The 24,740-nt window shown below is 38.4% G+C and overlaps 1 protein-coding gene across 1 annotated transcript in view; it reads left to right on the top strand.

Annotated features, from left to right (window-relative positions):
- Window positions 1-24,740, top strand: part of HMCN1 (hemicentin 1) — a 210,130-nt gene that overhangs the window by 96,384 nt on the left and 89,006 nt on the right. Inside the window, exons 21-38 of the mRNA XM_075038698.1 lie at window positions 731-890; window positions 1,723-1,897; window positions 4,304-4,431; window positions 6,271-6,543; window positions 7,616-7,711; window positions 8,092-8,286; window positions 9,351-9,481; window positions 10,156-10,303; window positions 10,810-10,936; window positions 11,794-11,948; window positions 14,628-14,906; window positions 15,524-15,805; window positions 16,854-16,962; window positions 17,542-17,711; window positions 17,949-18,103; window positions 18,895-19,018; window positions 20,321-20,422; window positions 22,694-22,870. Of these exons, the coding sequence (XP_074894799.1) occupies window positions 731-890; window positions 1,723-1,897; window positions 4,304-4,431; window positions 6,271-6,543; window positions 7,616-7,711; window positions 8,092-8,286; window positions 9,351-9,481; window positions 10,156-10,303; window positions 10,810-10,936; window positions 11,794-11,948; window positions 14,628-14,906; window positions 15,524-15,805; window positions 16,854-16,962; window positions 17,542-17,711; window positions 17,949-18,103; window positions 18,895-19,018; window positions 20,321-20,422; window positions 22,694-22,870 (2,986 nt within the window). The remainder of the gene's footprint in view (window positions 1-730; window positions 891-1,722; window positions 1,898-4,303; window positions 4,432-6,270; window positions 6,544-7,615; window positions 7,712-8,091; window positions 8,287-9,350; window positions 9,482-10,155; window positions 10,304-10,809; window positions 10,937-11,793; window positions 11,949-14,627; window positions 14,907-15,523; window positions 15,806-16,853; window positions 16,963-17,541; window positions 17,712-17,948; window positions 18,104-18,894; window positions 19,019-20,320; window positions 20,423-22,693; window positions 22,871-24,740) is intronic.

Raw genomic sequence — 24,740 nt, forward strand, 5'->3', positions numbered from 1 at the left:
GGTTTGGTAGGGAGGAAAACGTGGGAGGAGTGTTTTTTCTTAATTATCACTTACAACATTCAATACAGACAAGGAAGGATCTGCTGACTAAGAAACACTTTATATAATGTATACAAGATCCATTTGGACATCAGAAATCAATGTCAAAATTAACTCAGTTGAAATCATGACTTCTTAATTTTCTTTTAAGAATTGGGGTCTGTAAAATGTAACAAGTTTTCTGCATAAGAATCCCTGTGCTTTTGCTCTTGTTACTGCTTAGACAGTGACACTTAAGGAGTGTGAAAAGTTAGTTGAAGTTAGTTAATTTGTATGGAAGGAATTTTGGGGCCAGGCTTCTTAGTTAATATAAAATATTTTGTGCATCTCGGCCATAAACAATGGAATCAGTACTGTAATATAAATTAAAACATTGCTCAATTTAGTCAGACTGCCTGCAAATTGTTTGGTCTACAGAACTGCATTAAAGAGCATGCAGCATATTGCACAGTAAAAAATTAGACCCAGTGTTATATTACAAATACGGTATCTTTCATACAAAGAATGGGTCGCAGCAATGGGGTAAGCTAGGGGAGATGCTACAGGCCGTAACAATTTTTATATTCTTTTAATAATTTTAATGTTTTCATTAGATTTTATCACTGTAAGCTTTAGCTTTTATTGAATTAAACAGTTGTAATTTGGTTTATTTTGGAAAATCCATGCACTGTGGACTTTTTTCTTTCCACAGAAAGGAGAAGTAATTCTTCCCAGCAATGTGAAATTTTCTGCAGGGTCTGATGGAAGTCTGTATGTAGTTTCACCAGGGAGTGAAGAGACTGGGGAATATGTGTGCACTGCAACAAACGCTGCTGGTTATGCTACACGGAAAGTCCAGCTGACTGTCTATGGTATGTATGAGCTAAAATCAAATAGAGTGTTATTGTCTGTCTCCTGTTGCATTCTACTTTAGACAGTAAAACCCGCTCAGGTGGATTGTGAACTAGGATACCCACAGTGCAAACAGAATTTAAACTAATCTCTAATTGGTGCTTTTGACTTTGTCCTAGATCACTGGATCCACATACTAGGCAATTTTACAAATGGCTGATACTGAAAGGCCTATTCTTCAGCCATTATGATTCTCTTAAAACCTCCTGATTCCTGTTACCTCGAGTTCATGGACTAGGATCTTGGGCTGATCACAATTTCATCTTTTATGGAAGTGGATAGGAAATATCTGTATAGGAATGGAATTTCCTGCTGGTAGAAGAATGAAGATCCATTAATCCCACCAGTCCCAAAGCTTCCTACTGTCTCCCAACAATACAAAAAGTTTGATTTAGGTGTAGGCTTGCTTTGCAAGGCTTTTATGGCTTGTAAGTATCGGTGCTGTAGTGTAACATAGTTCAGGTATTGGTTGCAAACTACCTATGCAATACAGAGTTCAGCATGTGTCTGAACTACATAGATCTGTTGCTATCCAGCTTTTTGGGTAGATAGTGCAGTCTTGCTGGTGTTTGTGGTATGACATGTAGGCATCAGCCAGTGTCTGAGCTACAGGCACTGTATATCAGCATTACAGTGATTTATGTCTATTGCAGACACGTCATTAAAAATAAGATTGTAATGTTATATACCTCATTAAAAAATAGATGTTTAATCTGAAGTAAAACTCTGTGGTGTTACATTTGTACAAATACATATATTCATTGCAGCTTCTTAACATGTTCCATGTTATAGTGAAACCTAGAGTATCCAGGCCTGGCGACCAGCAAGGAAATGCGTATGACAAACCCATAGAGATCTCAGTCATTGCAGGGGAAGATGTCACACTTCCATGTGAAGTGAAGAGCTTGCCACCCCCCATAATTACGTGGGCCAAAGAAATGCAGCTCATATCTCCATTCTCTCCAAGGTAACAATGTTTGATGAAAACAAAAGAAAAGTGAAATTGTGTCTAAGCTTTCAAGACTTTGGAAGGGCATATAATTTCTAATCACCGCAGGATCAATCAGAAGGTATTAAGTTTTCCTGCATGAGGACCCTGTTTTACTAGGTCTTGAAACTCTCTTTCCTGAACCAAGTGTATGCCTCTTTCCGAAGGATACTGAGACCATGCATCATTGTACAGCTTCCATTCCAGTGCATGTTTATATGCAAACACAGGAGGCCAAGACAAAAGACATCCTGTTATATTTGTACTGTGGTGGTGCTCAGAGACCCACATAATCTGTGCCTGATTATAAATTTTTAAAAACTGTTTTTCTTTCCTTAAGCACTTCATATTTATGCTCAGGGGAGCATTGTCTATTATTCATATGATGTCTGGGCTGCCAGCAGAATACAGATGATTATAAATGTTTGGGAGTGCTTACAAGGGCTTATAGCTCTCTGTTTTGGATCCAAAACCTCTCCAGATATTCTTGAACATGTGAAGACATAGCTAAATGCTGAGTTGACAACCTTAGAGAATGAAGAGTTGGGGACTGTCTTGTATACAGCATGGGCCACAATGTTGGAGTTCTTCCTTATTATTTTAGTATGGTGCAAAATAAGAGAGGAGACAAGTAGGTGATTATTCTCTGTATGTTCCCAGTTGAAGTGCCAGGTACTCTCATGGGGCGTGCTAGAGCTTTCTAGAATTCAGGATACCTCAGAAAGGGTAAAGTCTACAGCTGTATTCATAAACCAGGAAATGGAAATGCTGGCCAAATGTCCACTGTAGCAATTGCTGTGCCCGTTGTCTAGTGTCTCTCAGTGATCCAAATGGAAGGAGTCAGCCAGTGTCTGAGCTGAATTAAGGAATTGTACAGACCTGAAGGCGAGCCTCTTTCCCTTGTGGCCAGATCTATACCTCAGAGCCACCCATTCCAGTGGGTCTGCGACAGCCTCGGCAACTAAGAGCTGCTGGGCCAGCATGTTTGGTGAAGGAGGCTTGTGCCTAGAGAGTTGATTTGTAGTTAGTAATCTGCATGTAATTTTCTGCTGTGTCTGACGAGCATGTTGCATGCACTGACGAATCCATGTTCTTGGTCCCTTACTTGTCCTCATTTTACCTCAGGAGACATTGATAAATTAGGCTACTTGCTTATGGCTGTTGTGGAGAGATCCAAGTTGTCCAGAGTAACAGAAGTCCAGCTCAGCCCATTCCATAAAATTGTTTACAGATGTCAGCAGAGGTTAAAGAATTAGTCCAAACAAAATTGTTTGAGACCACCCAAAGATGATGTTAGAAATGTGACCAGTAAACAAAAGATGACTGAAATCAGAAATGAAGGAACTTTTATTGGAAAGCAAATGTAATTAGTGCACAAAATAATGGAAGATAAGTTGCCCCAGCAATCTATCGTTTGGGGTTATTAGGAAAAAAAAAAAAAGGTTTGGAAAGATATAGGCAGCAAAGGAGGTATCATAGTATCAGACAGATTTGGGTGGCCTGGAGGAAATACACTTCACTTTCTTTCCATTCATCTCTCTGGGCCATTGCAATCCCCAAATTCACCATTTATGGCCATATGATAACATTGTCCTAATTAGACAGTGCCAGAGAAAGGAAGACAGATGATACCACCAATTCCCACCAAGTTTGCCTAAATTTTCTATGTAACCTTGAGTGCTAGACTCGAATTTCTTCTTGTCAGTTCTTAGCTGTCATTTTTTCTTCCCTCCTCATTTATTTTCCCTATCTTTATTACTTTTGACTTCTACATAAGATTTTGGCTTAGCTGGCCAATGTATCTTGTAATGTTACAGGCCTGTGACCAGAACTGTAGCAAAAATTAATGCTATGTAGTTAACTATTTACTGATGAATAATGACAGTTTCTATAAACACCGGAACTGGCAGTTTTGAATCGGAATACTCTTCAGAATCCTCTTTTCCATCTTGAATCAACGTAACATCTTTTTTTTGCCAGGATGAAGTAGTATCAAAAGTTGTTTAACTTTCTCACCTGGGCTGAGCAAAAAATTTGACAGGAGGTTGAAGGGCTCCATTTCTGTACCTGTGGTTTTTTGTTTGTTTGTTTTTTCATTTCTAGAAACAAGACAAATTTTAATATGTCCTGTAAGTAGCTAGAACCAAATTTTGTAATTTGGATATCACATTTTAGATATTTGCTGTATATTCTGAATGTAGTGGCTCAGTAAAGAGTTAGAAAAAATAAGCAAATGTAAGTCATAGTTCAGTAATATGGCACAGCTCAGTGTGCCTTGTAGAATGGTGGTCTTTTAGCTCATAGGAATAATTAGCAATGTGTAAGTAGAGGTCATTCACCTTTCAATACATGTTTATACAGTGTATCTGCTTCTTATTTTTCCAGACACACTTTTCTACCCTCAGGGTCAATGAAGATCAGTGAGACACAGGTTTCAGACAGTGGAATGTATATCTGTGTAGCCACAAATATTGCTGGGAATGTGACTCAGTTAGTGAAGCTAAGTGTACATGGTAAGTTTTAACTTAAAGGGTAATCATCTGCAAGTTTCTGCATGGAATTTAGCATCACGCAGAGCTTTTCAAATGTTTTCGCTTATGTACATTAAGTTACTATTGACCTATATTATTTCAGGTCATATTATTTTCATGTGCAAGTTGTTATTGATTATGTGGAAAGGAAATATTGTATACACACACACATATGTGTACATATATATACACATGCATACCCCCCTTCCTTTAATGTTCCTTAGACTCGTGAAAGAATTGTAGCACAATATGACATTTTACTCTTTTTAAGTCAGCCAAAGGGATTTTAAGAACTGAAACCTTTTGTTCTAATGCACTTAGATGTTCTCTGTGCAAGAGGTTTCTCAGCAGTAAGTTTGCAAGTAGTGGCCGAGAATAGCAAAGTTTGATGAGGCTTACAGGTATCAAGTTCCCACCAACTTGATGGGAATTAAATATCCAAACTCTTTTGGTAGCAAATGTCAGTTTGCTTGCACACCTGCTCAGGTGGTAGTGAAACCAGTGTGCAACTCTTGTCACCTGTTGATAGGCAGCTGCTCCTGTCTTTGTGCACAGCTATATGCATATACGTTCTGCTGTACCCACCTTTGCAAATGAATACCTCAACCCAACTTACCATACTTTCTCTATTCAAACCAGCACCCTGTGCTTGTGCCCACCTTCCTCTCCCCCTCATTAAAGGTGTCTACTCACTCTTGCCCTTCCCTCTCCTTTTTACCATAGATCATCACGTTGTCACTCCCTTGTCTCGCTCCTACTCTCCCCATCCTGGGGCCCCAACCACAGTCTCTTAACCACTTACACAATGTCATGTATTGTAAGCTCAATGCTCTCTCATTTATTCCTCCTCACCTGTGTCAGACAGAAACACAGGTTGTGGCATATGCACCTCCTGCCAGTGGTAACGCACATAGGAGAGTGGGTGCAGGAGCAATGGCCTGGCACAGCCCAGATGAGGCTGATCAATAGTAATTGTAGGTGTATAGATAGTTGTCCTGTGGTTCATGTTGCTGTAGAGTTTGGAAGTGGTGTTGCCAATGCCCGTTGCCAGCTCATGTCTTTGAAGTGGACCACATACCATAAATGTACCAGATTGGAACTCCTACCCCCAGCACCTCTGAAACCTTCAGATGACACTAATTCAATTATAATGGCTGTAACAAACTACTGTCTGGTTCTGTGTATAGAGAAGTCTGATATCGGTGCACATCTTTGTTTATCTGTAATTGTACGTTAACAGAGAGTCTGGAATAATGGCACTTGTTATTGTGTCAGACATTCTTTATAAGTCTTTTTATTGTCAATGATCCTTAGAAAGAAAAACATTGTGGCAAAAGAGTTATGTTGGATTTATATTATTCTTTGGGACCAGCAAAATCTCTTCCTCTCAGATTTTATCTCCTTGTCTGAACATGTGTTTGGAAGCATACAAAGATCAGGGAGTAGGGGAAGGAAATTAAAAATCAAAAGGAAAATTAACTTTTTATGATAAAAACTTTTGAATTGTTTTGTGTTATCAAGAGCCAGTACCCATAGCTCTTCAAAGGTGCTTGGTATAACAATATTACACTACTCATGGAAGTCATGCAGTAGAATTTGAAATGTAGCTGCTCCAAATAAGTTAAGCAGTAGAGTATTGTACATCCTATCCTATGTAGAGAACATGCAGCTCTTCCTCCTTAGTCATTTGAGGGAATTTGGTTTCAGTGAATAAGGAAGGACGTTTTCTAAAATGACAAAGAAACAGAAAAGAATTTCCTTCAAGAATGATGTTGTACATCACTTTCTTCACATTCTATGGACTAAACTTGTCTTCCCTAGTTCCTCCAAAGATACAGCGTGGGCCTCGAGTTTTGAAAGTCCAAGCTGGCCACAGAGCTGACATACCCTGCAGTGCCCAGGGGATCCCTCCCCCAACAATCACTTGGTTCAAAGGCAGAAGTGCTGTGCCGATAGGTGGTGGGCAGTTTATCCACAGCCTGGAAGGAGCTCTAAGCATCAGCAACGTCCAGCTTCCTGATGCTGGAATCTACAAGTGTGTCGCTAGTAATGTAGCGGGCAGCGATGCATCAGAGATAACAGTACAAGTTCAAGGTATTTATATTGGGGCCGTAATCTTGCCTCCTGCCCTGGCTAGGTGTGATTTCATGCCAGTGCGTCTGGTTTATGTTTTGTTGTTGTTGACTGTTACATGATGCAAAATCCAAATCTGTTTTAGATGTTATGTTCTGATGTTAATTAAGGAAAATTAGAATAGGCAAATAGTCTTTGGAGAGTTTGCAGAAATAAGAAAAACAAATTCAAAATATATTACTTTAATTAAAAAAAATCTTCAAGCTACTTATGATTTGGTTTTGTAGTAGGTAATTAAATTCAGATTCCAGTATGGGAAACCTCTTTTTCAAATATTATGTCTGTGTATTCAGTTGTCTCACATTTTCGCAGACTGTCTCTGAACCTCAGAGCCTGGTGTCACAGCTTTAAACACAGCAGAATTTTTCATGAGCTGAAATTGAGCTCTTCACTCAATCAGTCGGTATGCTATTGAAATGGTGACAGGACAGCAGTGGTCACTGTACCAATTTAAATATGTAGTATAACTCCTCACCTGATGGACTGACAGACATCAATGTAGCATGACTGACATAAGCTACGCAGGCATTATTTCTTCTTTGTAATAGTCAGAAGGCAACATTCTGATCCCTTTGGATTAGAGGTGCTGAGAACTGCTTGTTACAAACAACAAAGAACTGCCAGTAACTTTACTTAATTATAAAATTCTTTGTATAGTCTCAGACCACATAAAAATTTAAAATGAGATGGAAGAACAAAGGATGGTAGTACTACTAATACGTGGTATGAGAAAAAACAGTTTAAATAGTATTTTTCAGATTTTGCAGAAAGGCTGTCTCTGTCTTCAAAACAAATACAGTGGGTTTTAGAGAGAACCAGTTTCAGTCAAAGCCTCTTTGTACTGCTTACTTCCTAAATATTCCCGTGGAAATCAAGACTGCTTGTGTAGTATACTTCATCAATGTAAAGAGGGTTATTGGAATCTGATCTTCTGTGAAGGAGAGAGACTTAGAAGTGTTATGTATTGCCAGACTGTATTTTTCACATTTGGAGCAGAGTTCAAGAATTTTTGGGGGGTCTAATTTTCTTTCAGAGCCTCCTACTATTGGGGATCTGGACCCTCCCTACAATAGTCCCTTTCAGGAAAGAGTGGCAAATCAACGCATTGCATTCCCATGCCCAGCAAAAGGTGTGTATCATTGTTGCCACCTTTAGTGACAAAAGTATATTTTCCTGTTGCCCATTGAAAATTACTAAGTTTCTGTGTACTCCTTGTCATGATAAAAAATGTACAATCTGCACAGTATTTTCCATATATACTTTATGTGGAAAAATTCAAACTAACAGTGATTTGCTAGCCAACAAGGATATTATAATGTTTAGGACTGAGATTTTTAATGTTAAAATCATACTTTAACAGTTGGGGCCACCTCTAAGTTTGAAAGCTCATAGCCTCCCTGTGCATTGTCCTTGCCAGTAAGACTTCCAGCAAGCAGTGGGAATTGTTTGAACCTTTCTTATTCTGAGCTGAGCGAACCATTTCTTGAAGTTTCACCTTTTTCTTGTTAGGTATTCCAAAGCCCGTTATCAAATGGCTACATAATGGAAGAGAGCTGACAGGCAGTGAACCAGGGATTTCAGTTCTGGAGGATGGGACACTGCTGATCATAGCTTCTGTTACACCTTCTGATAATGGAGAGTATATCTGTGTGGCAACCAATGAAGCTGGAAGCACAGAAAGGAAATACAAACTGAAAGTTAATGGTAAATAATAAATGCAACTATCGGGAAACTGTTTTTGAAGAACATCTTCTCTTTTATTGTTGGAAATTGCATGCCCCAAATCTGCCCATGTGCAGTTAAATTATAAAATCTAATCTGAGTACTTGCATTTGTATTATTCTGATACCCTCTATAATTTTTCTACTGTTTTTGTTTTCTGTGACTTTATGCACAAACCATCTTTGTTTCACTCGAAGAGCTAGGTGCATCTCATTTCCTCTAGTTATACGTGAAAACTTTAATGCAAGTAACAAATGAAGACTTTTGTGCGGTAGAAATTAAAGATTGGGTGATGGATCTGCATTTCAAATATAAATATGAGAAAAGTTATTTAACAGAATGAACATAGAATAAGAGAATTCTTGCTCCTGATATTCTTTTTCCAGAATCCTAATTGGAAAATAGAAACTCTACAGGTGGCCTTGAGATATGCTTTGATATTTTGCTTCTTACAGAGTACTTTTATTTCAGCCTTGTTCACTTCCTATGACAGTTGGTTCTGATGCCTGAGCAGGATTATATCCTTACCTTTATTCTGAAAAAAGCAGGAATTCCATTTTGTACCAGCAGGGCTCATTAGTGGGGTTTGAATTTTCTAATCCACCACATAAAGCCATTCACTTTGGATTCATAGTGGGACAACTGAGAGGCAGATGGTCTTGGGGATGACTGGAGCAGTGAGGAGGAAGGATGACTCTCTAGAACCTGCTTCTAGAATATGTTAAGCAAATAACATGGGATTTTAAAACTAAAATTAAATTTAAGATTAAATTTTAAGATTATTCTCTTAAAATGTTGATGGTGATTGTGTTTGAGTGTATTTCCCTGGGAATCTGTTATTGGGCAAGAGAAGACTGTTTTTTGATAAAGAGAAGAAAGGACACAGGGAGGTATGTCCAGATCCAAAAGGCAAATGGAAGCATTGGGGAGAGAATGAAGAAGGTCTGAGAAATTTAGATTACAGAGTCACTTGACTTGGGGAGAAGGAGGAGGCGGGAAATCAGTGGAATAGAAGGCTTAATACATGACTTTGAACTTTCTTGTAGTTCCTCCTGAAATTAGAGATCAAGAAAAGGTGACAAATACATCCGTAGTTCTTCATCACCCTGTAAGTCTCTTCTGTGAAGTATCTGGTAATCCCTTCCCGATCATTTCCTGGTATAAAGAAGATATCCAGGTAGGTACGATTAACCTAATTGAAGTAACATAGCCATCATCAGTCAGTTTTCTGTTGTCTTTCGAGTGCTTGGTATGAGAGCTCACTTAAAGTAAATACATGTACATGCCTTTATGTGTATTTAAACTGCACTGGGAACTCCCGCATGGAAAGCCAGCCAAACATGGCTAATCCATTAGTTCAGCTGTTCAATAAGTCAAAAGTAAACTCTTTATTTTCAAGATTCCCCTAAGAATTAGCCTTATCAATCTCCTAGTATTGTAGATGCCAGAGTCCTTGCAGAGGGGACCAATAATGGTATTTTCTTCATTCTATAGATGGAGAAATAAGAACTCTTGGAGGTGATTTGGATTCTTTAGGATTATCCTTGAGTCCTATGCTTCTACTTGTAGCTGATAAGTGATTGTTTAAGATGAGGAGAGACCCCTTTATGCACCTTTGTGCCTGAACATTACCAATAGACAAAGAATTTCTTTGGTTTTCCCACTCTATTGTATTTTGAGCTACGAGTCATATTGAATAGATTGCAGAAATTGAGGAGATTAGTGTTGTAACTGAAAGGGAAAACAGATTATGCTTAGACTAAAACTACCATTTTCTTATAAAAATCCAGCTGTGATATTTGGCTGATACAACTTGGATCACATAAGGCTAATATCTCGGGTTCTTTTAAGGTTGTGGAAAGCAGTACTCTCCAGATTTTGCACAATGGGAAGATACTGAAGGTCCTTAAAGCTGCTACTGATGATGCTGGACAATATTCATGCAAAGCCATAAATGTAGCAGGAAGTTCTGAGAAGCTGTTTAACCTAGATGTACTAGGTTAGTTCTATGTTTTTGGTTTTGTTTTTTTGTTTTTTTGTTTTTTTGTTTTTTTTAAGATGGCGATCTGAAAAACAGTTGATATTTAAGAAGCCAATAAATTTGAACTTATTATAAATAGGTTTTTCTTCTTACTGCCCATTAAATATTGGCTGCCAAAGCACTCATCATGATGGCTTTTGAATACTTAAAATTTGCCATTCTTGTAGTAACACCGACAAAATGCTGCTTTTCATTACTGGATTTTGGTCTTTGATACTTTTTTTTGTATTTTGAGTGTACAGCAGTCTAACATAGGAGTTGTTTTACATACAGTTCACCAGCACAAGTGTGGAAGTGCTTGTCATGGTAGAAATGATGTTGTGATCTAGCAGGAGTCACTTTGCAGTGAAAAGTAAAGTTGTTTCAAGGGAATAGTATGATCCACTGCTGCATTTCTTCCAGTTTCATAGCATACCTTCTCTGGTTAAATACCAGTTCTTCCTGTAATGTTTGTCTTTTTAAAGTTCCACCAAGTATAATAGGTGCTGATATCCCCAGTGAAATTGCAGTCATCCTCAACCAGGAAGTCACTCTGGAATGTAGAGCCAAAGGCTTCCCTTTTCCTGACATACACTGGTTCAAAGATGGCAAGTAAGTATATTATAGCTTTTGTGATTTGTGTCTAGGTTATTCCTCCCTTAGAACGTAGAAGATGTACTGTACCACCAAGCTCTTCTTTTAACTAGTGTTAAGTTATTGTCATCGGATATAATTTGTGGTGGTGTGAGGTGGTAAGTTCTTTAATGAAAAGTTAGCATCCTGCTTTTCTTTGTGAACTGTCCCATTCCTGACACTGGCACTTGCAGAGCAGACCTACAGTATTTGAAGCCAGACAATACTTGAACCAAGATAAACGTAACCATTTCTATGAGTTTATTCTATCTGGATTATTTTAAACATATCATTAGTTAAAATACAGGTTTTTTGCTGACATGCTTTTTCATTGGTAGACAGTACCCATGTCAAACATTTTTCTAGCTAATGCCTTGTGCAGTTCTGCATATATACATTAAAGGTTTTAAAACATTTGTAGCCTGCATGTTTCAATTCTTTGTCTCATCTTCCAGGAAAGCTTGCCAAGACAAGAATTCTTGGCGGCTTTAAATATTAGCTGAAAAACAAAATGGGCTGTAAATGTTTTTAAATAGTGTTGGTGTTTAACAATGTAGTTCAGTATAGACATTGGCTAGTACTCACAGATATTCCAATATGACAATTCCTTACTCTTTGGTATTGATAAGTTGACAGTTTCATCTGGTAAATGCAGACATTTTGTTATAAGCAAAGGACTGTCATGACCTAAGTAATTAAAAAAAGGAACTGAGATCAGGATTAGGACCATGGCTCTGATGCTGGTGTCCCAGACAACCCAAGGAAAGTACGTTTGTGTAATTAATGTTGAAAGGATGGGGTCAGAGTTCTGTGAAGCAAAATAATCTCTGTTCCAGGACCTTGTTTTTGGGTGATCCCAATGTTGAGCTTCTGGACAAACATCAAGTTCTACACATAAAGAGTGCTCGAAGGATTGACAAAGGTCGTTATCAATGCAGTGCCACCAACACTGCTGGCAAACAAGTTAAGGAGGTCAAGCTGATCATCCATGGTAAGTTTATAGAATGCCTGATCCTAGAAGAACCTTTAATTCTACTCATAAGGTTTCTTTTTTGAATGGAGATACTCAGACAAATATAAATTAAGGCTCTAATCCTGCAAAATTTTTGTGTAAACATAATTTACCACTTTGTGAACAGATGAGTATTCTTTTTGAGCGTTAGTATGTATCAAGTTATGTATGGATGTAGTCTTTGCAAGCTTGGCTTTTAAGTGGCATTTATGTGCTTTTTATTATTTTCTAATTGGTGAAAGCTAAAAATCTTGAAGGGCCTTCTCAAATTTTGCTATTAGTTAGTTTCAACTGAATTATTTTATTATCACATTGGCTTCATATTTTGATCTGTCTTAGGGAGGAGAAAATTAATTAGAAGATTTTTATTTTAATACATTTAGGGTCTTATTTTCCTTAACCTAGGGCTAGGAGTAAATTCAGCCAGGAATAGGTTAAAATTAGTGCAAAAATATAAAGCAAAGTGAAAATTAAGAATCAGACCCAAATAATCTTTGAAAAAGAATGTTCCAGATGATCTTCAGGTAGTGTGCTATGTCATCTTGCTTAAATTGGTGTAAATGGAGGTCATTTATAGCAAGTGAGGTCATTTATAGCAATAGAAGAAGCACTAGCATGAGATAACCATGTTAACATTATTATTTTTGTGAAGTATATAGCACACTGAGTATACTTCTTGTGTTTTTATAAGCAGTGGAATCTTAGCAAAGACATGGAGAACAGGCAGTTCCTGTGATTAGTGTAAATAAATTTAATGTAAATTAGGAGATTATCAACTGGGAGAGAAGGAGGGGAAAGATTCATGGAAGAAGGAAGAAGCAGCGTTTGAAGGAAGGCTTCAAAGAACAGAAGAGGAAGAGTTTTTCAATTTGGAAGACAAATAATGTGTGAAAGCCCAGTCAAACCTGAAAACTGAGAGAGCACAGTGCTAGCAGAAAACAAGTGCAGAAATCTATAGGTGGCATAACACTCTTGTGCCCGGAGTACGAAGGGTGGGGATTTGAATCTGTGAGCCCTTAAGCTGATAAGTCCTCATTTACTATGGATTTGCTTCTGAAGATTGTGTGTCTTTTCTTCGGATAACTGTGAACTTATTATACATTATTTCCCTCATCTGGGATGTTTCTGAAGCATGGAGCAACCACATGCACAGAAATATGCCTGTACACCAGTCATAGTGAAGTCTTTTTCCATCAGGAGCAAAGAAAATGCTGTGAGGACTTGCAGGTGATTGTGGCTGTTGTGAAATTAGAGGAAATAAAACCCCCACACAAATAAAATCCTCGCAGATGAGTAGACCTTACTTCAGGTTCTTCAGAAGAGAGATGAATTTGTCATAGCAGAATGGAATCTCTCTTTTAAACTTCTCATTAATCCTAGTTGAACAAACGGAAGCCCACAGAGTGAGGAACCTAGATGCTAATTCTTGCTAGTTCTTACTTGGTTTTAGCTGTTTAGCTCTACTTTTGGCTTTGATATTTTCCCAAAAAAGCATGTTAAAACCATTCCACATCTCTGTGGATGAAAGCATTTGCTGATAGAGAAATGTATTCTCCTTTGAACTGGGTGTGTTTCAGCATATTTTAGAGGTTTGTGTATTTTTGCACACAAATTATTTAGTTAGGAAAATATTTCAGCATGGTTTGATAATCTGCAAGACCCATCTCATAGGTGTAGATCCATTCACTGGCACTGTGCTTTACGTTTCTGCAGTGGCATTTTAAATGAACACTATGGAAGTCAGTGGAAGCCTAGGATATACTGAGCATGTTTGGCAGCAGAGGAGTTAATGTGTCTGCCAGATGTGTCTGGTACTTTCAGCAGTCATAAATTTAGTTGTTGCCAATTGCACTGTGTTTTTATTACTTCTACAGAGATTTACAAACTCTTTATATTGGCTGATTTACACGAGAGCTTGTTTGCTAGAAAAATCTGAGTACTGCTGCATACTGAGCAAGGGAAATGACTACGGGCCAAAAGTTTCAAAAATAGGAGCATAAAGCTAGACTGTTAAGCTCATATTTAGTCTCAAAGTAAGTGACTTCACCTTCAGAAGTTTTGTGTACTGAGCAGTTCCCACTCCAGTCGTAGAGGCTCTTGGATGTATGTGGTATTTTAAATAGCAGGTCGCTGTTCCTTGTTGGGAGGATGCACCTCCCAAGGTATACAGGGGTTGCTCTTTCTTTACCCCTCAGAGGCAGGGAAGAGGCAAAGCCATGCCCAAATGCATTGCAGGATGTGTGGAGGCCCAGCAGTCCCACGGTAGGGGGGTTGGACTAGATGATCTTTAAGGTCCCTTCCAACCCAAACCATTCTGGGAGTGTGTTGGAGCCTAGAAGGTAAAAATGTTTCCACATACCTCTAGTGAGGCAGCAATGCTCTGCGGTGCCCCTTGCTGTGACACTTGTTTCTTAAATATATGGTGGCCCTTTATGTTGTGTTCTTGTCATGCTTTCAACTCTTTCTGTGCTCCAGAGAATTGTACAGGCAATGTATAACTCTGCTGGGAAAAAAACAAAGAAAGAACACCAGGAAGGATTGGAAGTCTGATTAAGCTAAAATCTTTTATTCTAACAGTATTCTAATGTTTAATCCATTTAAATCTGCACAGACTTGTATACTAAGGTTTTAATGTTGTTGTTTTGTCTTTTGAAATAGTCCCTCCTACTATTAAAGGAGGAAATATTACCACGGAGGTATCAGCGCTGCTTAACAATCTTATAAATTTGGAATGCGAAACCAAGGGAATCCCTGTTCCTACCATTACATGGTACAAAGATGGACGCCCGATTATTTCCAGCCCCCAAGCTCTGTATGTGGATAGAGGGCAATTTCTGCAGATACCTCAGGCCCAAGTATCAGATTCTGCAAAATATACTTGCCAAGTGACCAATGCTGCTGGAGCTGCTGAGAAAATATATGACGTGGATGTCTATGGTAAGTGAGAGTTTATTGAACTTGGTTATTTGCCATGTCACAGGAAGTGCATCCGGAAAGCTTTTCTCCCTTTGTAACGTCAGCAGGCTTTGCGGGCCTGTCAAAGGCGCACAGCAGTCAATAGCTGCATTTAGAGACAGGCCTGTGTTAGCAGGGCCATGTAGAGGGAACTTTGCACCCTGTGCTTTATGTGAGTCTCAAAAAGCTCTTGACTTCACAGGCCTTGATACCATGCTTTAGTGAAGTATGCAAACGATTTCTTGTCCATGTATCCTTTCTCTTTCTCACATGTGCATGCTGAACAGCGCTTACCTGAAATAGCTGCTCTGGGTGGGATCTTTAGCGTACTGTTTTAAGACCTTCGTATTTAGTTCTTCCATCCCAAAGCCCTGCAGATCCTCTATTTTATACAACTGGTCAATGTTGAACTACATCATTTGACTTCTCTGTTTCTCCTTTGTCTTGGCTTACCCCGGCAGCAAATTCTCACATGAAATTGTGTGTGACATAATGGCATAGAGAGCCAAAGTGGGTGGGAAGGAACTAACCCATTTGCTTTTAATACATTTTCTGGCTACAGAATTAATCGCTTGCAATACGTTTTTTCCTTTCTACAGTTCCTCCAGTAATTGAGGGTGATGCTGACACAGCCCAGAACAGGCAGGTGGTTGCTGGCAGTTCACTGACATTGGAGTGTAAAGCTGCTGGCAACCCTCTGCCTCTCCTTACCTGGTTAAAAGATGGTGTGCCTGTGAAAGCAAGTGACAACCTCCGCATTGTATCTGGTGGGAAGAAGCTGGAGATTCTGAATGCCGTTGAGGCTGACCGGGGCCAGTATTTGTGTGTGGCCACAAGCATAGCTGGAGAACAAGAAATCAAATATGAAGTTGAAATCTTAGGTGTGTGAACAACATAACTACTGATTTATCAGATTTCCATAAACCTAATAAAGTATGTTTTTATTTTTGTTGGTATCATTATACAAAAGATCAGTTAATCAAGCTACATATCTAGTCCTGAGCACTGCACTGCACACAGGGTTACAGGATGGTTTGAAGACTCTTACTTTCAGGTTAGTTCTTTAAGAGTTTTTGTGCACGTAGTAGGTAAATACTAGTCTCAGTAACCTTTAAAATTCTTCTAACTTGCCTTCGTAGAAGAAAATCATGGGTATGAAAGATATCCATTAAAAATATCACTGAACAGTTGCCTCTGGGGAGAGAACATCTTTCTCTGAATTTAAGTTGTGTTGTGCAAATTTTGAACCTCTTCTTGTAAAAGATTTTTTCCTTCTTTTTCCATTCAATCCTTTACTACAGTCTGCATCTCAGCAGTCCCTTCTGAATGTCTCTAGGTAATGAATTGTACAGATGTTAATAACATTGTCCCGACATGGAAGGGTTTATTTAAGAACTGTAAAGGCTTGGTTTTTAGGCTTTGAACTGCTCTCTTGAGTATACTATTGCATGCAGATGTAGAGCATCCATTCTGCTGCTCAAGGTATATCTCACAGGTCTTGCTAGTCAGTGAAGGGGCTGGGAGGAGCTGTATGGCAGTGCTTCCTCCCCAGCCCACCCACTCCTGGGAGAGAATGAGACAGGGTGAAGAGGACCTGGAAGAGGGTCTTTTGCACTTCTGTTTTCTCCTGCTGACAGAGGGTGCTAGAAGTCACGTACCTCCCCCCCACCCCCCATTCACAGGGTCGTTCTGACAGAATCTGGAAAAAAACAAACAAAAAAACAAGAAACAATGGAGAAGAATGAGAACATCATTAGGTAAATGTTTCTCTTCAAAAAGGAATAGTGGTTCATAATGAACTATAAATCAGTATGTGTCCCAAAGTGAGGTAGATGTCAAAATTATTTTGTTTTTAACATTACTATTTGAGATACTTTTATGATATTTCTGATGCTTAAATGTTTCTGTTGATGGATTTTTCTCTTACAGTCCCACCATTTGTGGAAGGTGGGGATGAGCTCTTGGACTACATTGTGATTCTCCATAGTCCTTTGGAGCTGGATTGTTTGGCAGCAGGGACACCCTCACCAACTATCACGTAAGGGGATTGGTATGACAGTAGAAAAAAAAAAAAATCTGCTGATTGATTAGGTGAGCTTGGAGGTGGTCTTTATGAACTGCCCATGCTATTTAGTGATGGTTAATGTGTGGAGGAGAAACTCCTGGCTCCAGTGAAGACAGTGTCAGGCACACACATGGCAGGATCAGGGTTTTATTTTAAAGTAGTTTGGTATGTTGTACCTATATGCATGTCCTGGAAACTAGGATAGGTAACAAGAGCTGACAAAACTCTCGTTCCCTTGTTAATGCAACCATGCGCTTTTCATCTGCCACCAGTGATTGCTTTTGCTCTGGAGATTTCTGTCTGCCTCAGTTGGTGACATCTGCTTTCACTACTGCTTCCCAGCTGTCAACCTTTCTGACTTCTTTAATGCCTGTTCCCCTATACTCTATTCTCCTGATAAACCATTTTGGTCCATGGCACTAAGAAAAGCAGAGTACTACCTGACATCTCCAAACCTTCCTGGAAATTCTGTTTAGTAGAATTATGTGTATTTTAGGAGTGTTGTTGATCTTACTTTCATAGAGATCTGAGTTTGTACTTTCTTTTCGGTAGGTGGCTGAAAGATGGTCAACCAGTTGAAGAGAGAGGTGGACATAAGATCTTACTAAATGGACAAAAACTTCTCATCTCTCGAGCTCAAGTGTCAGACACTGGCCGGTATAAATGTGTGGCTGCAAATAAGGCAGGAGAACATGAAAGAGAATTTGATGTTACTGTGCATGGTAGGTTACTCAAGGGGTGTGGTGGGGGAAGAAGCAGACTGCCTTTATTTTAAGTTACTGGCAAGAAGGTGCTCAAGTTTTCTGTAAATGTTTATTTGTATTAGTGAGTTGAAAAATCAGAGATGAGAGTAGATGAAATAGAAGTAGAGCTGCTCTTACCTGTGAGATACTGCTTCTATATATTTAAATGTGTATGTTCAAATAATACTTCATTTTTGTTTCTGGTGCTTCTTCCAGTTCCTCCAACCATCAAATCAGCTGGGACTTCTGAGACAGTTGTTGTTATATACAAACCTGTAACACTGCAGTGCATAGCCAATGGCATTCCTAGCCCTTCCATAACTTGGTTAAAAGATGGTCAACCAGTAAACACAGCCAGAGGAAATACAAGAGTAAGCACTACTCTTTTATGGGATCCAAACCATGAAAGATAGTTACAATAAATTATACATGTTAGTGCTTCTTTTCCTTTTGCTTCCCTCATGCTGTAATACAAAGATGCTAAAGATCCATCCTGGAGAGCGATGGGCTTTTTACCTGAATAGGACGGTATCTCAGATTGAATAGCACTCTTTAGTAGACTGAATCCTATTAGACACCTCCATATCAGAAGAGTCCATGACTGTAAATTCAGCATCCAGCTCCTTTCAGTTGTACTTTAACCTTCAAGGTATGGTTGTCTGCTGGTTATGAGGTGGCTCTACCCACTTGTCACTGTGAAGCAGGATGACACGAGTTTTTCTATAAGCACTGCTATTGCAGCACCTACCTATACATTCCCTTCTCACTGAGATTCTGAGTTTCAACGAACAGCCTTTCCCAGTGCTTGCATGCTCCAGGGGATTGAACGCTTGTAATGGCTTTGATTTACTTTAGGCTGGAGCAGTTTTGACATCTTGCCAGTGGCAGCTATCTCTGCCTGCAGCCTCCTCTTCACTTTGCTTGCCTGCCCCTCTGCCATCTAGGTCTCCTTACAGCTAGCTGTACAGCTAATAATCCTGATGTCCCAGGAACACTGAAGTCTCTGAACTACCAAGACACCTTTTGCATGAATATTAGCCCCAGGTTAGAAGAAAGATGAAACTGGCTGTATTCGGTGTAAGCGTCTGCTTTCCCATTACGCTTAGCGGCTCTGCCTGGGATTGTTGTGTAAAGTGGTTCCCTGCTCTCTGTTTTGGTACAGCTGGAGTCTTCAGGCCGTATTCTGCAAGTTGTCAAGGCCCTGCTGGAAGATGCTGGCCGATACACTTGTGTGGCAACAAATGCTGCAGGAGAAGCCCAACAGCACGTTCGGCTTCATGTGCATGGTAATGTTTCTGCTTCTAGTTAGAAGCTAGACATGGCTGTTTTAAGGCAGCTTTTTCACATCTGTATTCCCCTCTCTTTTAAGCTCTCTGGCATTTTTGTTGTCTCTGCACATCCATCTCGGTTTTCTTTCTTTGTCCCACTCCATTAGTAAGAAGTCAGGGCAAAAGCTGTCATTCTTGGGATTTAGCCTTTATCGTGTGGTACTGAGGGCCACGAAAATGAATGCCTTTCCATTTAACTCTTCTGTTCAGAGGTACCCCAAGAAGTCAAACGCATTGCCACTAACCCACCACTCAGAAGGGTACTTTATGTTTCTGAATCAAGATATGATATTTGATCCAAGTCTTCTGAGGATAATGGCATTCCCTGTGACCTTGCAATGGGGAAATTTTACAGGAATGACTTTTCTGCGAAAGAAACATTCTCTTATGAGGGGATTTTCAGACTCTTTAAAAAGAATTTTACTTTGCGTCTAAAAACAGTATGAAAGGAATCAGGGAAACCTGAGAAGCTGCTCTTTGCATGTGAATTTAATAAATGCTCTCACCATGATTTATGTATATTTTGCCTCAGAATTGGTCACGAGGTATTGTGCATTCTTGATGTGACCTGATCCTCAAAGGATACAGGAGGTGCAGGAATTGACTGTGGCAAAATGCTCATAATGATTATGATTATGTTGACTTTTATTGTCAGATGGAGTCAGTAACTGGAAAATGTTAAACTGAAATGGAGATTGCAGCATCTCCATGGGTAAGACTTAGAAAGAGAAACCACACTCATGTTATACTGTGATAATTCCATCATAGTTGATTTTAGTGTCAGTCCCATGCTTGTAAATATCTCTTTTGCTCTCAGTCTTCATGTTTGAAGTGTCATTATCTGGTGTTTCTGTCATGTTACAAATTCATAAACTTTAGTAAGTATACTTGCTCTGTACAACATTCTGTTTAATTTTACCAGTTCAAGTGAGATGAGCTTGCCGCATTAGAAGAATTACTGTTCTGTGTTGCACACCCATTTCCTGCAAGTCCATTTTAAGTGCCATTTTTTGTGAAAAAATAGAAAGTATTAAAAATAATGTTGTATTCCTCTTAACACTAATGAGGTTATATAATTAGAGAGTATTCCCATTTTAAAGACAAACTTTCTTGAGAAATTCCTCCGTTATCCAGCAGTTAGTTGAAGCTTGTACAATTCATTGCCCAAAGTTTCTCAGAGGGCAGATTACTTTGTGATTGGATGTTCTGCTAGCTGGGTGGCTGGATTAATGAAAACCTGATGCCATTGTCTTTTCCCAGAACCCCCCAGTCTGGAAGATACAGGGAAAATGTTAAATGAAACAGTGGTGGTGAATAATCCAATACATCTTGAATGTAGAGCATCTGGGAACCCTCTGCCAGGTATGCACGTGCACCTTTAGGAACATGAAGCAGATCTGATAAAAGGTTTTCACTTTTATGTGTCTTTTGAAAATAATGGATATTCTGAATGTTAAGTTAGTTCTGTGGTTTTTGAACTAGCTAGAAACTATTAAACACTATGTATAATGGGAAATCTCAATATATTAACTGATGTGGAGTAAGTATTGAGGAATTTGGTTATCCCCACCATTTTTAATTAAATGAATGAAAAACAGAGGGCTAATCTACTCCCTTGCCTGTATAGCAATGTCCTGTCCATAGACAAGAATATTGTGAGACATCTGCTAAATCAGCTTTAAACACATCCACTCTTTTCCCCTGTCAGGTCAATATTTTATAGTGTAAGGCAGACTTAAAACAATACCTTGTGTATTGAGTGTGCCTGTCAAATGTGACCATGTCTAGGACTTTATCTAAAGTCTATTGAAATTTATAGGAGCCTCTTTGGTCTGGGCCCTTTGCCTGTGAAAATGAGTAGATTTTCTGTGTGTGTACAGTGCTTTCTATGGCTTGCCCCAATGATAAATTATACTAATGAATTTGTAGGTTCTCTTTATATTCTAAGCTTTGAAAACTAGGCTGTGTATATCTGTTTGTGTTTTATTTTCCTCACATTTTGTGGAATTATAATTTTTTTCTTTTTTTTTTTTTTTAAAGGCAAGTTTCCCATAGAAATCATAGACATCTACCCAAGCGAGAGCTGAATGAGTTTGATTCCTGTTTACACTAATGGATCTTTTGAATTATTTCTGAACTGAAAAAAATCTAAAGCAATCTGGATTTTAGTTACTTCATTGCTGGGATTGTTTCAGTGCTAGGGTTTTTGGATTAGCTTTTTTTTTTTCAGTTAATCTTTTTTTGTTGGTTTTTTTGAGATGTGCAGATAAAAAATTATTGCCTTCTTTTTTCTAATGTGTGCTTTTTCTTCCCACCTTCTTTTGATGGGATATAAAAATAACATGTTAATACAAGAATAATTTTCTGTATTAATTATTTGCTGTATTAATGATTGTCAAGCAAAACTTGGGGAATAGTATATAATGACTATCTTATATCTAGTATAGCAATTTATTCTTGTGCTGATGATAGTCCCATTTTCAGAATAACGGTGTTACTAAATTTCAGATGATCATCCAGGTTCACCTTCTCTACCTTTTTAAATAATTAATTCTCAGCAAAGTATTATTTTCTAGAATCATTTATACCTGTATAAACCAAAATTTGAAATTATTGGGGGTATATGTAAAATTTTATAAAAACATAAGGATTTTATATCTGTTTCGCACTCTATTTTTCTCATCAAATTGTCAGTTATTTTAGAACAAACAATTGAAATGATGGAGTTCATATAATTTATACACTAAACCAATTTGGTCTCCTCTTCTATGTATGATGTGATGCTACATACTAATGTTAAGATATGACATTAACTAAGAAAAGTGATAGCACAACATCACAATGAAAAAGAAAGAAGTTTCCATGCACTCTTGTTCATCAGTCAGGCCAGATTATTTTTTGAGACTGTGTCTTTCACAGAAAACTTGTGTGCTACAGAAAATTATTCAGTGAGTAGCAGTTTCATCTTACTGAATAGTGAAGTGATGCCAATAAAGCATTAGTTTCACATTCTGCTGATGGAGGGTGCCATCTTTTGGCTGAGATGCAAAAAAGCCCTCGGATTTTGTTGATATAAAATTTTCTTTTGGAGTAATAGCAGTTTTCTGGCCTTTATTTTCAGTTTTTCCATCTGCCAGTTGAACTTTGATTTGATAGCTTGCATCTTGATTCTGTAAACTTTCCCAGGTGGTTCAGTTTAATGTATCAATACTTTAGGTAAAAGGTGAAAAAATTATGCATATCATATTATTACATATTTTTAAACAGCTGCTGTTGACCTTGGTATGAGATGAGTAAATCCCCTTTGTATCCCCAAAATATACATTGTGTGATAATTTTTTAACTTCAGAACATTTTTTCATAAATATATGGTGCACATGGATGGTAGCGTCAAGTTTGCTATTGAATTCTGTAGGCATAGTCAGTATTTTACACAAATGTTACAGATTTCCTAATTTTCTGGTTACTTTTTATTGTTATTAATAATGAGTAGTATTGATATTGTTTTTTAAGTTTTGGTGTTACGTTAGTGTTATCTGAAAACTTAGATGGAAAGTTGGAAGACCGTTTGGTCCCATTGTTTGTAATGGGGATATTTTTGGCAGCTTTTCCATCTTTCCTTTCATTATGCAGCTATCACGTGGTACAAAGACGATCGTCCACTTACCGGTGCTGCAAGCGCCACTTTTCTGAACAGAGGGCAGGTTCTGCAGATTGAGGGTGCTCAGATCTCTGACACTGGTGTTTACAAGTGTGTGGCTGTCAACACAGCGGGCACAGCTGAGTTATTTTACAGTCTTCAGGTTCTTGGTAAGTATTATAAAACTTAGAAAAAACATGTGCGTGCACTTTTCAAGTTTCAAGTCTGCTTAGCAGACTTACCATCGCTCATTACACCATCATACTGGAAGAAATACGGCAGGAGTCAGAAGGAAGAAAATTCACTCTTCTGTTTTTCAGTGACATTAGAATACATGTTTTGAATTAGGAAAATGTGGTAAGGGAAGTAAATTCTAGGAAGAACGAGCAGAGACACCAGATTTGTGGAAGAGTTATTTATGTTACCACTTCAGCAATTTGGAAGACCTTGCAATTGCTTGGTTTTGCTGTAGATGACTTTAAAGCTTACAGTAGATAAAGAAAGGACACAGATCAAATGCTCTTTCATAATCCAAGAGTTTTAAAGAAAAATGTACTGTATCTAATAAGATGAAGTAGAAGTGTGGGTGTTTGCAGACATCAGATACCTGATCAAAAGCCAAACTGGAGCTTTTCCACTGATTTCAGTGGGTTTTGGATGGGGCTGTAATCCAAATTCTTATCTTTGATACATGCATATGCATGTGGCTGGTTTTCTGTGGGAGTCTTTCATGCAAAACTGTGGCCCAAATTTGGCACAGTGTCCTCAGCTGAGATGCATGCAGAGTATGTAGTTCCTATTAATGTTAATTAACAAATAATGAGTTGGGCAGTACATTTCCATCGAGTTAATGACCATCATGGGAAAAACTGATGGCTCAAGACATGGTCAAAGGCAATTAACCGCACCCAGTGATTAATTCCCAGGAAATATTTAGAGCCAAGGTCATTATTCTGGTTAAACCGAAAAATGAAAAATAACTCCTAAGTATATGCGTGTCTTTTTATGGGTGGTGGGATTTCAGTGGATATGTCTGGAGTTTTCTAGGGACTAATACTTTCTGACTTAGACACATAAAATTGTTTCCACTTCCAGAACAGAATATATGCACTTGCAGCCAGAACTAATTGCATCAAAGGAAGCTGAAACACCTATCCATGAACCTACTTAATTCAGCTTGTGTTGTTCCAGGCTTACAATGGAGTGCTTTTTTAATTTACCGTGAACAAGTTTATCATCCAATTTACTTAGAGTTTATGAGTTTGAGAAGAGAAAAATCGAGTTTCCTCCCCCCCCCCCCGCCTCAATAGTGGAAGCAAGAATGACTACTTAATGGAGAACAGACTCTGAAGCATCAAGCACAGAAAGTTATGCTGCATTTACTGAAAGCCTGCTCTAGATTTCTGTATGGTAGTTGACATTGTGAATGAGCACCTATGTTGGTCGATTACTGATCATATTCAACAGCTTCTGTTGTTAATAGTGTTGTGGATGCAGTAGCTGTCGTAAAAATTATCAGATCATTTTTGCATTAAAAACAATGCTTGATACTGCAGACTTAACATTAAATGAAACTAGGCAGGCCTACTGAAGGAAGCAGGTTGAATTCCAGTTTAGTATATTCATATGATTTCATTGTATTAAGTTTTTTCCACTTCTTTCTCACCACTGTAACTTTTCCAGGCATTTTGAGAACAATGGATGCTATTGTAGTGTAATAGGGGAACTGTGTGCATGTGTCTGTGGAGAAAAAAGATTATAAAATCACGCTTGTTTTTTTCCTGCTGTTTCTGCTATTACTGGAATTTATCTAAGAGTAGGTAGCCTGAGTTACAGGTGGTTAGAGGCTGCTGAATTTATTAATGAATCTTCTTTTCACTACAGAATTTTATGCGCCTTTTTTTTTTCCCCTCACATAGGATATGTGTGAGTAGATCAACCATCCTCATCTCTTTCTAGGAGTGACTTACTGATACTGACTGTAAAGCTTTGTAACTAAATTATTAGTGGTAGGAGCAAATAAAATTTTTTCAATTCTCC

This window comes from Buteo buteo, chromosome 10 (genome assembly GCF_964188355.1).
Source record: "Buteo buteo chromosome 10, bButBut1.hap1.1, whole genome shotgun sequence".
NCBI classification, from domain to species: Eukaryota; Metazoa; Chordata; class Aves; order Accipitriformes; family Accipitridae; genus Buteo; species Buteo buteo.